Source organism: Salvelinus alpinus, chromosome 3 (genome assembly GCF_045679555.1).
Source record: "Salvelinus alpinus chromosome 3, SLU_Salpinus.1, whole genome shotgun sequence".
NCBI classification, from domain to species: domain Eukaryota; kingdom Metazoa; phylum Chordata; class Actinopteri; order Salmoniformes; family Salmonidae; genus Salvelinus; species Salvelinus alpinus.
Genome location: NC_092088.1, coordinates 16,645,210 through 16,659,528, shown reverse-complemented (window position 1 = coordinate 16,659,528; position 14,319 = coordinate 16,645,210). Strand labels below are relative to the sequence as shown.

General features: G+C 40.0%; 2 protein-coding genes across 2 annotated transcripts; one reads left to right on the top strand and one right to left on the bottom strand.

The window, feature by feature from the left end:
* The first annotated feature begins 3,624 nt into the window (after nt 1–3,624).
* LOC139570122 (ankyrin repeat domain-containing protein 1-like) lies at nt 3,625–10,323 on the top strand. The gene is made up of 9 exons (XM_071391681.1): nt 3,625–3,766; nt 6,650–6,799; nt 7,077–7,205; nt 7,759–7,866; nt 7,975–8,073; nt 8,249–8,347; nt 8,746–8,844; nt 9,251–9,349; nt 9,679–10,323. The coding sequence occupies exons 1-9, from the start codon at nt 3,743–3,745 to the stop codon at nt 9,796–9,798; spliced, it is 927 nt and encodes a 308-aa protein (XP_071247782.1). The 5' UTR covers nt 3,625–3,742; the 3' UTR covers nt 9,799–10,323.
* Nucleotides 10,324–14,311, bottom strand: LOC139570123 (ribonuclease P protein subunit p30-like). Its single transcript, XM_071391682.1, has 11 exons — nt 14,180–14,311; nt 13,802–13,857; nt 13,656–13,712; nt 13,472–13,537; nt 12,827–12,895; nt 12,646–12,735; nt 11,534–11,650; nt 11,408–11,437; nt 11,245–11,282; nt 11,049–11,128; nt 10,324–10,822 (listed from the first exon to the last, which is right to left on the bottom strand). Exons 1-11 carry the CDS (start codon nt 14,259–14,261, stop codon nt 10,710–10,712), a joined length of 798 nt encoding a protein of 265 aa, XP_071247783.1. The 5' UTR covers nt 14,262–14,311; the 3' UTR covers nt 10,324–10,709.
* Between the last annotated feature and the right edge of the window lie 8 nt (nt 14,312–14,319).

The following is a 14,319-nucleotide window of genomic DNA, read 5'->3' as shown; positions in this document are numbered from 1 at the left end:
GAGTTTTTCCCTCTGGTTGCACATGTGACATCCTGGTAAAAATGTGGTAAAACCGATTTAAGTTTTCCTACATTCATGTCCCTGGCCACTAGGAGCATCGCTTCTGGGTGAGTATTTTCATGTTTGCTTATGACCTTATAGAGTTGGATGAGTGCGGTCGTAGTGCCAGCATCGGTATGTGGTGGTAAATAGACGGCTACCAATAATATAGATGAGAACTCTCTGGGTAGATTGTGTGGTCTACAGCTTATCATAAGGTACTCTTACCTAACCCTAACCCTAACAGCTGGTGCGCGATGTCTAATATTACATTGCGCACCAGCTGTTATTGATAAAAAGACACACACCCCCACCCCTCGTCTTACCAGACGTAGCTTCTCTGTTCTGCCTGTGCATTGAAAATCCCTCCAGCTCTATATTATCTGTGTCGTCGTTCAGCCACGACTCGGTGAAACATAAGATATTACAGTTCTTAATGTCCCGTTGGTAGGATAATCGTAATCGTAGGTCATCAATTTTATTTTCCAATGATTGCATGTTAGCAAGTAGAATTGATGGCAATGGGAGTTTACTTGCTCACCTACGGATTCTCAAAGGCAGCCCGATCTGTGTCCTCTTTTACTCTGTCTTTTTTTCACGCAAATGACGGGGATCTGGGCCTGTTCCCGGGAGAGCAGTATATCTTTCTCGTCGGAGTCGTTAAAGGAAAAAGCTTCTTCCAGTGCGTGGTGAGTAATCCCAGTTCTGATGTCCAGAAGTTATTTTCAGTCATAAGAGACGGTAGCAGCAACACAACATACATTTTAAAATAAGTTACAAACAACGCAAACAAAATAGCACAATTGGTTACGGACATGTAAAACGGTCATGTCATCCTCTTCGGCGTCATCTTAAGAGGCAGGTTACCTTAGTGTTCTTGGGCACAGGGACTATGGTGGTCTGCTTGAAACATGTTGGTATTACAGACTCAGACAAGGAGAGGTTGAAAATGTCAGTGAAGACACTTTCCAGTTGGTCAGCGCATGCTCGGAGTACACATCCTGGTAATCCGTCTGGTCCTGCGGCCTTGTGAATGTTGACCTGTTTAAAGGTCTTACTCACATCGGTAGCGGAGAGCGTGATCATACAGTTGTCCGGAACAGCTGATGCTCTCAAGCATGTTTCAGTGTTACTTGCCTCGAAGCGAGCATAGAAGTTATTTAGCTCGTCTGGTAGGTTCGTGTCACTGTGTATAGAGTAAAGGTGGTCTACAGTTTTTTTCCTTCTGGTTGCACATTTAACATGCTGATAGAAATTAGGTCAAATTGATTTAAGTTTCCCTGCATTAAAGTCCCCGGCCACTAGGAGCGCCGCCTCTGAATGAGCGTTTTCCTATTTGCTTATGGTGGTATACAGCTCATTGAGTGTGGTCTTAGTGCCAGCATCGGTCTGTGGTGGTATGTAGACAGCTACAAAAAATACAGATAAACTCTCTAGGTAGATAGTGTGGTCTACAGTTTATCATGAGATACTCTACCTCAGGCGAACAAAACCTCGAGACTTCCTTAGATATCGTGCACCAGCTGTTGTTTACAAATATACATAGACCGTCACCCCTTGTCTTACCAGAGGCTGCTGTTCTATCCTGCCGATACAGTGTATAACCCGCCAGCTGAATGTTATTCATGTCGTCGTTCAGCCACGACTTGGTGAAACATAAGATATTATAGTTTTTAATGTCCCATTGGTGGGATATACGTGCTTTTAGTTTGTCCAATTTATTATCCAGCGATTGTACGTTGGCCAATAGGACCGATGGCAAAGGCAGATTAGCCACTTGTTGGTGGATCCTCAACAAGGCACCCCAATCTCCTTCCGCGATACCTCTTCCGTCTCTTTCTCCTGCAAATGACCGGGATGAGAGCCTGTTTGGGTGTCTGGAGTACATCCCTCTCATTAAATTATTTGTCCAATTTAAGGTGAATAATCGCTGTTCTGATGTCCAAAAGCTCTTTTCGGTCATACGAGACGGTAGCAGCAACATTATGTACAAAACAATTTACAAACAATGCGAAAAAACTAACAAAATAGCATGGTTGGTTAAGAGCCAATAAAACGGCAGCCATCCTCTCCGGCGCCATTAAAACAACATGCATTTCTTAAGTTACACACAACATACAACACAACTCCATGGCATCATCAAACCACATTCACATGTCCAGACTCCAGAGTAATTTAAAATGTGTGCTGTGCCTCAGATTAAACAAAACTGAAACCTCTAGGTGAATCTCAATGCTTTCCTCAAGCATTGTTTGAATTCTATGTGCAATCAATCCTACTTATTCAACAGTCCCTGAAATTTGATGAAGATAGCACGGAACAAACTCTGTTTTATGTCAAGGTGGGTGGTGGGTGATCTGACATACCTGGCCCTCTCTTAAAGGCACAGAGCAGATGGTATAACCAGTTAAAGGGTCAAGGAATGAGAGGTATTGATATGCAAAGAGACTGGCCCTTCAGCCGTGTTGCATTACAGATTTAGTTTTACAAGAATCCACGTGACACTCTGAGGGGAGGAAAGATGTGCAAGGAGGTAGAAGTTCACCCCTGATCCCTGTGCTGGTGGTCTTTTTATGTCTGCCATATTATTTATAGTTTTATTGTCCTATTCAACATTCCCTATCCAAAAAGTATGCCAACCATGCCAGAGATAGGATTGCCACTTCAGCTAGAGTTTAAAGAACATTACCTCATGATAAAGTAATATTTATTGGACAATGTCAGACTTTTCATGTCTGAAAACCTACTTCTGGACTAAAACCTTTTTCAATGGAGATTTTATATTTAAATTGCTTTTTAGTCCAGGCTTCATCTGAGTCTGGGGAACCAGCCCTGTCATCCTAAATCCCATTACCACTATGCTGTACGTGTTTAAACTGGAAGACAGAGCACAGTCTTTATTGATTTAAAAACAACCAAACCTTTAAAATAATTCATTAAATAATTCATAAAATTGCTAACTTTTTAAACTAGAAACTCTATTTGCTGCAGTCTCCGAGCACAAGACCTAACAAACTAACCTGCATAAATAGGTTGAATATTTGTTTATTTCTTTTGTATTTAAAAAAAATTATTAAGCTTTCGGGTCAAGGGTTTTGTTTCTGTTCTGCTTGCTTGTTATTCCACTCATGCCGTGGCTCATGACAACACTTTTACAACTTGACAACATGAAAATATCTTGTTCACTTGTATGTTGTTCTGAAACTGTATCTCAGTCCTTATGTACGTCGATGTCCTGTCACCCATTTATGTTGATAGCTCACTCCTGCCCGGATTACATCTTCAACTACCATCAGGTAAACATTTTCAAGGAGTGACTTTTTGCTGTAACAAAAGAAAGTATGACACTGTATTAAAAAAGTTTATAAAATTAAAGAAAATTAACAAAAACACTAAGTGGAGATTAAAGATGAGAAATGCAAAAAAAAACATAACTTGCCAAATGAGGATGGAGGTAAGCAGGAGTGACGTATCTCACGGTCGTTCCAGCGTTAGAGGTAAGTGATGAGGGAGGGATGTGATTGGCTGGATGTAGCAGACAGGCTGTAAAGCAATGTTTTCAAGAGGGCCAACCTCCCCACAGGAGTAAGATTTTGAGCTGACAGCACAAGAGATCATATCCCCCTCACCTGTCAATACAGGGCTGAACTGAGAAACTATACCAGCAGGTAGAGAGAGACCCTTGCAGGGACAACTTGAGGCCATGGATCCTGCCACTGCAGAAAATGTAAATATACTGTATTCATATAATCAAACAACTTAATCAAACAACTTTGACAATAATGATGTGCAATGTTGGTTGATGATACAATGACAAAATGTTGCTTTACAGCCTGTCAAATCAACCAGCATTGCTGTAAAGGTTCTTAACAGTAGCTGTGAGGGGTTTGGTACGAACATGGATTATAATATCTACTGTTTACCAACTGTAATCAAATATGGATACTGATAATATCCATGGCACTACTTGAATGTTGATCTTTAAGCTTTTGGATGTTTTTTATATTTGCCTTTCAGTGTTTGTGGGTCTTTTTTTTTTTTTTCTAGCCTGGTCAAATTGAATGGTGAACTCCGAGATCAGGCTGGTTTCACCAGGCTAGTTTTATTTTCATCAGCACGTGTTTAATTATACTACAAATACTGCGCAAATATTTGTGAAGTTATTATTATAATAGTAATCCAATTGGTTTGTGTTACATATTTAAAGTTTTCATTGTGATGTATGGTAGGGTTAATGATCACTTGATCAGAGAGCAATTGAGATGCAACCATGTCCGCCCACTGCGCTGTAAACACGTGCAGTTCATGGTATTACATCAACAGGATAGACTATTCAAGTTCCAATCGATGTGAATCAAACAGGCACTTAGATACAAAACAAGAACAGGTGGAGATTCTAAAATGTTCCCAATCATGGAATCTCACTTCAGTGAAAAGTGAAATAACTATTAGGCGTACTGCACAAAGTTTTAAGAAAGAAAACTGAGAGTATCTTTGGGAGCAGGTATCGCAACTATTTTTAAAAAAGAGGCTGAAGTGCTGTTTGTCCTTTAGAATGAATAGGATCTTTAAGAGGCATGCAGGTCTTTACAGACATCGTCAAAGTCCTAATAAAGTAGTCTCTTCTATGTCAGGGCGAGAGACACATTTTACATGTAGATGTAATGGTTACATCTTAATGTTCTGTGTCACCGAGACATATTCTCAGTAGAATTGAGACATGCCCGAATACTGCGCCACCCACATTGCTAAAGATAACATTTATGGTGCTATTTATCAATTGGACATGGGAATAAGGTAATTGTGACAGGCTGGATTAGTCCGGTGTAACCATTAAAAATTAGCTATGTTTCACTTGTTCATTTTGAGCTCTACAGATTAGTGTGTGCTTGTAAAAATACGACAGCTGTTAAACACGTCCATGTGACTCAGTAGAAAGATGAACAAATGACCTCGACTAACCTGTACCCCCGCACATTGACTCAGGTACCTCCTGTATATAGCTTCGTTATTGTTATTTTATTGTGTTACTTATATATTTTTATGCCTTTAGTTTATTTAGTAAATATTTTCTTAACTCTATTTTCTTAAATCTGCATTGTTGGTTAAGGGCTTGTAAGTAAGCATTTCACAGTAAGGTTGTATTCGTTGTATTCGGAGCATGTGACAAATAACATTTGATTTGATTTATCACAGGCTCCATTAAAAATTGTTTCAGGGCAGGAGGCTGCTGAGGGGAGAACGGCTCATAATAATGGCCGGAACTGAGCAAATGGAATGGTATCAACCACATGGAAATCATCTATTTGATACCATTCCGTCTATTCCGCTCCAGTCATTACCACAAGCCCATTGTCCCCAATTAAGGTGCCACCAACCTCCTGTGAGTTTCAGGTAGTAATCATTTTATTGACCAGTGTAAGTAATGCAATGGTACAGAAATCCAATAAGATAAAAACGACACAGAAAATGCAGACCGTCCGTCCGTCAGTCAGTAGACCCACTGAGAAACAAACAACTACTCATATCAGTCTGTACATAATATGTCGTGGGGTAGTAGAACACAGAACACAAGTCATTGATTTGTATAAATAGATGTTTGGATGCTGTAAGCCTACTAAGTCATCCCTTCCTGTCCTGTCTGTGTCGTAGCTGAGGGTTGTAGTTACAGTATGTTCTATGTGGCAGATGCTACTGGGCCCGGGGCCAGCTGTTGATGGGAACTGTAAGAGGGGGGAGTTGAAGGCCATTACATGACTGGAGCCTTTGGTCACCGTGCATGGCGACATGTAGTCATAGAGTTGGTTACGCAATTCAGGTTTCACTTCCATTCCTGGTACTGACTGACAGAGGCGATGGCAGCCAAAGGCATCCGACTCAGTCCCATGGCTTTCTCAACTCACCCCTTCCTTCTCCCAAACGTGCCAGCGGGGCCGTGACAGGAACCCTTGCCCTGTGGCGGAGCCAGGCGAGACACCCGGGTTAGAACATGATCTCATTGCTTGCCGGCATCAAACACATATAAGACGTTGAACTGAGGCCTGCAAACGTAGAACACAGACAGTTGACACTGACCATTGACTGGGGATTTGAGCTGATGGGTATTCAAAGAGTGGGTCTTTTATGTCTTTTTCAAATCAAATCAAATTTTATTCGTCACATACACATATTTAGCAGATGTTATTGCAGGTGTAGCGAAATGCTTGTGTTCCTAGCTCCAACAGTGGAGTGGTATGTAACAATTCCTCTGACAATTTTTCGAAAGCTATCGGCTTTCGTTCCACTGGATTTTTATAGTGATCCACAGAATGACCACAGTAGCAAAGAATTTAGGGTTAGAGTCTGCAATTAGGATTTCGGATGTTGGACTGTGTTCATGACGCTGAGCTGCAACCTCAACAACTCTGAGAGGAATATTAACTTCTACAGTAACAGTTTGAGAACGATAATCACATGAAGACTGAAATTCTCTGTGAAAAGCCTTCTTACATCTGCTGTTGGATGTATTCTACTCACTCCCTCTATCACAGATGCCAATGGGCATGGGGTCACAGGACACAGGATTGTCTCAGTTGCTCACATATTCCTAATACAGTGTTTTCTATTCAAGGTTACCGCCAAAAAATGCGAGGGCAACGAGCCTGGAGAAGAGGAGTATTCAGAGGGAGAATACGAGACATCAGTTAACCAGGAGAAACAAGATGACCTGCGATCTCACAAGGACAGCCTGGCTAACACGGATGTCCCCTTGAATTTAAATGTAAGTCGAATACTATCGTAGCAGCCTTAGTGCAATGCCAGCGACCTTGTTAAGAGGTTCAGCCCTAATGAGGTATGTTTATGTGTTGAATTGACAGACATAAGGTTGCGGTTTGAATCTTGGTTGGGCAACCCTGTGAATTTGCTACAGTGGTTTTGGCACAAAAAGAGTAATCATAAAGATCATGGTACCAAGTATTAAATCCTCAATTGCGAAGCAACTTCATAGGAGGGCAAGATGTATAACATCTCTCTACTTTAAATGTTTGATTCTGCAGGTAGACAAATCTGGACATCTGAGGTTAGAGACAATTGATGACCTCCAGAATATTCTGCAACTGAGGAAGTCAAGAAAGAGAGCGAGAAGAGTACAAGTTTGCAAGCCACCACCCCCACCAGAGACTGTGGTAAGACAGGCCTAGTAGCTGAGTAGGATGACGTTAACCATTTGCACATCATTACAACACTGTATATATGCATAATATTACATTTGTAATGTCTTTATTCTTTTGGAACTTCTGTCAGTGTAATGTTTGCTGTTCATTTTTATTGTTTATTTCACTTCTGTATATTATCTACTTCACTTGCTTTGGCAATGTTAAAATATGTTTCCCATGCCAATAAAGCCCCTTGAATTGAATTGATAAAGAATCTAATTTGAGATTTAAGAATAGAGGCAATTAATAAGATTTGACCCTTCATAAGAAGACTGATAACTACTAAGTAACTGCTACGTTCAGGGGTGGACAGGGACCAGAAATTGGCCCTGGCATTTCAAACACACTGGCCCATTTTTTCCTTGAGGCACCCATTATTAGTGAAATAATTATAATTTTGCGCAAAACCCCCCCCCCCAACAAGTTAGACAGGCCCACTGGGCTAAAAATGGACTAGCCCATCTGGCATTTCTGACAGTCTGCCCCTGGCTACATTCAGCTGAATCACCATCTCTCCTTGCAGCCTTATTATGTGAATGAGGAAGATTTCTTCAAGGCCTGCGAGGAGAACAAACTGCCATTGATCGAGAGGTATCTGGAAAAATCGGGAGATATCAACGCTTGTGACAATGTGAGTGTTTAGACAACACCGACTAAGCTGAAGTTTGCCAATGCACCTCAGCTCAGCTGTGTCATCGTGTGTAGTGTGTTGTAATGCAATATCCTCCTTCCTTTACAGTTCAGACGCACAGGCCTGCACAGAGCTTGCATGCAGGGACACGTGGATGTTGTGAAGAGGCTACTGGAGGCTGGAGCTTCAATTGAGTACAAAGACAAGGTACTTTAATGGAAAAGCTAAAAATAACTGCAGGTCCACGGGTGGCAAGCTCTGGGCAATATATTGCAGTCTTTGATCCTTTACTGTAAAATCAGTTGGTGTTGATGAGAAAGGAACAGAGAAAAACAAGGTGAATTTTTCTATAATGTATAATCCCATTGGTTGCCTTCATTAGCTGGATGCTACTGCTGTCCACTCTGCCTGCCGAGGAGGAAGCATGTCTGTGTTACAACTGCTGCTCAACCAAGACGGCAGCTTCTCTGCCAGGGATAAGGTAAGACTACAGAACACAAAGCTAACATGCCACTGTGGGTCAGAACACGCACAAATATGACTAAATGCATCAGGGCCAATATAATCTCTCATGACAAACCTGGAACTGAGATTAGGTTCAATGTGATTTATCCTTACAGATCTTAATTTGAGCCAGTTTGTTACAGCTGGAAAATAATGTGGATTATAATTCATTTACATTTTTGTAGGGGTTGATACATTTTCCGGAAGAGAAAATGAAGTCTGAAATGTCAAAGTGGAAAATAGAAACTTCAGAAGCCTTTAAACCTTAAACACGCTACAAGTTTGACATTTCCTGGATTGCAGGAAAGTTATCCTGCAACAGGGTGTTCAAATGAAGATCTTACATTTGTAAATGTTTCTTTGTTCATTCATTAGCTCCGCAGCACTCCCCTTCATGTTGCAGTGAGAACCGGTCACTATGAATGTGCTGAACAACTAGTGCACTGTGGAGCTGACGTCAATGCCAAAGACAGGGTGAGCTATTCTCATTCAGTGTGGGAATTCATTTACTCCGATATATATACCTTAGAATCTAATCAGAATTATAAAATTAGTGGTTCAAGCCATGAATGCTGATTGGCTGACAGCCGTGGTATAGTCGACCGTATACCATGGGTATGACACAAAAATATGTGTACTGTTCTAATTACATTGGTAACCAGTTTATAATAACAATAAGGCACCTTGGGGGTTTGTGGTATATTGCCAATATACCACGGGTAAGGGCTGTATCCAGGCACTCTGTGTTGTGCATAAGAACATCCCTTAGCTGTGATATATCGGCAATATACCACACCTCCCCGGGCTTTATTGCTTAACTAAGTATGAAACACCAATGTAATGGGTCTTTAACTATGGTTTTGTTTATTTTTTTACACAGGAAGGAGATACTCCCATGCACGATGCAGTGAGACTAAACAGATTCAAAATCATCCAACTACTCCTGCTTCATGGAGCCAATCCAAAACTCAAGAATTGTGTAAGTACTTTACTAACATTGACAGCAAACTTGTAACTTCAATCTATAATGTAGTATAGAATGTGGTATTTTGTTTGAAAAATACAATGAAAAATTTGCTTTAAGGCTTACTTACATGTATTCAGAGAATCATACTAGTGATAGCAAAAGGTGACAGGATTTATCCATGAACAGTGCCATCTTGTGGTGATGAGTAAGATTTAATCTGAGATCAGAAGAAATACATCCAATATCAAATCACAAGAAAACATCAGTCAAAAGTTATTGCTGTAACATACCACTAACTACTATTGAGATAATGAATACATCTTTGTTTTTCTCCAACACAGGTGGGAAAGTCACCATTAGAAAGCACTCTGGAGTGGCAGAGTGGGGCTAAATCGATTCTCAGCAACTTCAAGGATGATGTAAAAACTCCAGTCAAGTCAAGTAGAGTCCTGTTCAGTTAAATTGCATTTTATACAGGTCGCAACTCACTCAGAATGAGTAGATAACAGTGAAAGATAGCCCAGTTCCTTTGTGCAGAGTAGTTGTCAAAGTGATTATTTATCTGTTGATTAAAGACATACAGCCTCCAAGGTTTCATCATAGATGAAGAGGCGAAGGGAGAGGATTTACTCAGCCCACAATCTGTCTGCGTGAGATAAGCCCTCTCCATTGTTAGAGAGGTCATGCGACTATCTTGTCAATAGATCATCTTTGGTTTAATTTACGCTAGGCTGACTTCAAGGACCGGAGTCAATTTTTGTGAACTAGCAGATGTTTGGTCTGGAACTTTGAGATAACTGCATTTGCTCCCAAGGATGTTTGTTTCTTTATAGGCAGCTTATTGGAAGTCTGAAATGCTCAAGGTTGACAAATGAACTATGGGGGGGAAAGAGAAAGTTCAACGTTTGGAAAATGTGACTTGCCTTATGACATCAGCATGACTATAGTATACATTCACATTTTAGAAATAAATGACTTTGAATTGATACATTCTTCATTTGTCTTTAATGTAAAAAGAAAAAACAATACTGTTCCGCAGAAAGCAAGCCTGTGGCTTCAACCTGGTTTTGTGGTAGTCAGTGAGAATACAGGATTTGAAAATGCGTGTGTAGTATATTAATACACTTCCTGAAGTATGTTTTTGTATTTACATGTTTACCTGTAAATGTATTAAATAGACAGCACTGCCTTTGCTATCTGAATTTGATTATTTTGTCTAAAACGAACAAGCATCATCATAGTTGCTGATCCATGACATACTATATAACCACTGACCATTAGAAAACAGTCACATTAACACAAATAAGGATATTCATAAAAGGGCATTTACATAAACACATTCTCTATTCATCCAAAGGTATTTTACTTTCTACTATGCAGTCTCAATCTTAGCCCTCTTTGATGCTGGAACATCCTCCTGTCTCTCAGTCAATGGCTGGTCTTTCTTCATAGTGTGTACAATACCCAAGGCAGTCTTTCTTGTTTCTGTAATGACAACACAGTACATTAATTGGTTTTCCTGTGCCACAAATTCTGCTTTGAGACTGATAAACATGTAATAAATATAGTTTAATGACAGTGTTACATGATAAATTACAAAAAGAACATTCCATAGATGGTTAAATGGGACAGTGAGTTGCCCAAGTGAAGATAACATTTGTGATTTGACAACATATTCAATTGATCGACCAATAAACAGCAGCCTATTCACCTCCATGTAAGTGGACTGAGCGACAGTTGGTGGAGATTGCAGATTTTCCATCTCCTTCGGACAGGCCAAAAAGTAGGCCTCTAGGCTTCATTCAGGACAACAGCACTGACACAGGTTGGCCTCATCACACCTGCATAAGTCTGCACTCTATTCTAGTAGCCTACATCAAGTACTGTAGAAGGTAATGTAAGGATACAAGTTGCCAATGTCGTAGGGTCCTCTCAACTCAAGGGGCTGAACAAGGAGGGACAAAAAACACATTTACATTAGTAAGGTTCATTTCAGGATGATGTTAACATGCTCAAGGTTCATATGATTGTCATCTAAGAGGGTAAGACAATATCTAATTTCTATCTTACCTTTTCTGCCCCACTCGTCACAATTACATTCTATTTGAAAGAAAACATTGCGGTTACACGCACCGCTTGAAAATGGTAGGTGGATTAACAGGTGAACAATGAACCGCGATGGGTGTATTTGTTTACCTTTCCTTTGCACATCTCCACGAGACTGATGGAATTTGCGATGGTGTATCTTCTCATGGTGGAGTCTCGGATTGCAGGTGCGTAACTTATTTCAAAGAACACACCTCTTTCAATTGCCTGACAAAAATAAGTTACATCACTTTTACTATATATATATTTTTAAAGGTATCCACTCCAACCAAAAGAAACAAGACGTAAGTGCGTCACCAAATAAGTTGTTAATTCAAATACTGACAAGTGCCTTGCAAAAGTATTCAGACCCCTCGTATACATAAAATACTCTAATGTCAAATTGGAAGAACATGTATATGATATAACTAAAATATAGTTGTTGCATACATGTTAGAAACACTTTTGGCATCGATTACAGCTGTCTTCTTGGGTAAGTCTATAAGAACTTTTCACACCTGGACTGCAATATTTGTCCATTATTATTTTCATAATTCTCCCAGTCTCTGGTGTAAAGCAGACAACCAGGTTTTCCTCTAGGATTTTGCATGTCCTTAACGCCACCACGTTTCTTTTTATCCTGGAAAAACTCCCCAGTAGTTGCCAATGTCATGCATACCCATACCATGATGTAGCCACCACAATGGTTGAAAATGAGGCAGTTACTCAGTGATGTGTTGGATTTGCCACAAACGGAAGGCCTCGCTTTCAGGCCAAAAAGTGTATTCCTTTGCAATATAACCTTAGTGCCCTTCTTCATGAGGCTTTTGAAAAGCTTCCTGGTCTTTGTAATTGAATCTGTGCTTGAAATTCAATACTTGACTGATGTATTTATTGGGGGACAGAGGAAGGGTTAGTCATTCAAAAATCATGTCAACCCCTATTATTTCACACAGAGTCCATGTAACTTAATGTGATTTTTTTTAAGCCACATTTTTATTCCTGAACTAATTTAGGCTAGCCTAAACAAAGGTGATGAATACTGACGCAACGACTATATTGTAGTTATGAATTTATCCCCCCAAAAAATTCCACTGACAGTACTTTGTGTGTAGATTGTTGACAAAAAAAAAAAACATCAATTTTAATCCCACTGTAAAAATAAAATGTGAAGAAAACCAAGGGGTGTGAATACTTTTGCAAGGCACTGTATACATACTTACCCCATTTACTGGAGATCTTTTGAAAAAGAAGGGTTGTTTTTCTGTCACTGCTACACAGATGATGTCAACATCGAATGTCATGCAAGCTGCCTATTGAAACAAGTAGAACACCAAAATGAGCAGAGGGTCATCCTAACATACATTGTCAGTAGTGGATAATGATGCTGAAAAATGTACTTACATGAAACAACTTCTCTGTTTTAGGATAGACAGCCACTAAGTCATAGGCTTTGTACTCTGCAGTTGGTCTCTGGGAAGGGACAGATGTTATTTGAAAAATCATTCAAATATGAATACTGTCAGCAAATGTTTAAACTTCTACTGCACACAGTGTACAAAACCTTAGAAACACTTGCTCATTCCATGACAGACTGACCAGCTGAAAGATATGATCCCTTATTGATGTCACCTGTTAAATCCACTTCAATCAGTGTAGATGAAGGGAAGGAAACAGGTCAAAAAATGATTTTTAAGACATGGATTGTGTGTGTGCCATTCAGAGGGTGTATGGGCAAGAAAAGATTTAAGTGCCTTTCAATGGGGTATGGTAGTAGGTGTCAGACGCACCGGTTTGAGTGTCAAGAATTGAAATGATTCTGGGTTTCACACAACAGTTTCCCGTGTGTATCAAGAATGGTCCACCACCCAAATCCAGCCAATTTGACACAACTGTGGGAAGCACTGGCCAGCATCCCTGTGGAACGCTTTCGACACCTTGTGTAGAGTTCATGCTCTGACGAATTGAGGCTGTTCTATGGGCAAAAGAGGTCAACTCAATAGTACAAAAGGTGTTCCTAATGTTTTGTACAGTGTATATTGGACTCACAAAGTGTGATGGGTCTGAGGCCACAACTGTCAGTCGGTTTAAAACCTTGATTGTTCTGGATTTACCCTGTGCAAAAAAAGAGCAAATATATTTAGTTATTATCCCAATGCATGGAGAAATGTGATAGCTATCATCATGAAAAAGTATTACCTTATATATCAACATTACTATTACTCCACACTACCTGCACTATGGGGAATGTATCATACAGCTCTGAGACACATTTTGGTTTGCCAATTCCCTGTAAACATAAGCAAACAAATGTTATTAACAAATTGAGGACAGCTCTCTTGACTTGGTGAGTTATAAAACAGGGAACACCGAGCCTACCTGTTTATTTTGTTGCAAATCAACCACATAATTGATGGCAACTGTGGAGTATCCAACTGAAACATGAAAACATTACAGTACTTGATTAGCAAATCAATCAAGACATCTTTCAGCTAGGTCTGGTCCATCGTACGACGACATATTGAGGGTTGCCTCAAGCGATGAACTAGCGCGTAGACGTTAGCAAAGACGAATCAGCGAATCTGAAGTTAGTGTTAGCTTAACAGTTTTGAAAATGGGAACAAGATAAAACATAGCTAGTTACGGTGAGCTGCTAGCTAGCTAACATAACGTTAGCCAGGTAGCCATGGCTTTATGCATAAAGGTTTGTGCTAGTTAAACAGTTTTGCAAATGTGAAAAAGATCAAACATAGTTACGGTGCGCTGCTGTTGCAATAACATTCTGAAGTCGTTTTTTATCGGTTGTGTAACTAATATTCAAATCCATAAACACAGCCATGTTTCCATGTGTACAATTTTAAACTCGCGTGTCTACATTGAGTTAATCGAAATGCCTT

What these genes read in the sequence shown, in the direction of transcription:
- LOC139570122 (XM_071391681.1), top strand. Translation starts at nt 3,743, where the DNA reads ATGGATCCTGCCACTGCAGAAAAT. An exon ending in ATGTCCCCTTGAATTTAAAT is followed by an intron (nt 6,800 to 7,076) that starts GTAAGTCGAATA and finishes TTGATTCTGCAG; the next exon opens with GTAGACAAATCTGGACATCT. An exon ending in ATATCAACGCTTGTGACAAT is followed by an intron (nt 7,867 to 7,974) that starts GTGAGTGTTTAG and finishes CTTCCTTTACAG; the next exon opens with TTCAGACGCACAGGCCTGCA.
- LOC139570123 (XM_071391682.1), bottom strand. Translation starts at nt 14,261, where the DNA reads ATGGCTGTGTTTATGGATTTGAATATTAGTTACACAACCGATAAAAAA. An exon ending in AAAGATCTCCAGTAAATGGG is followed by an intron (nt 11,651 to 12,645) that starts GTAAGTATGTAT and finishes TATTTTTGTCAG; the next exon opens with GCAATTGAAAGAGGTGTGTT. An exon ending in TGACGAGTGGGGCAGAAAAG is followed by an intron (nt 11,283 to 11,407) that starts GTAAGATAGAAA and finishes CTCCTTGTTCAG; the next exon opens with CCCCTTGAGTTGAGAGGACC.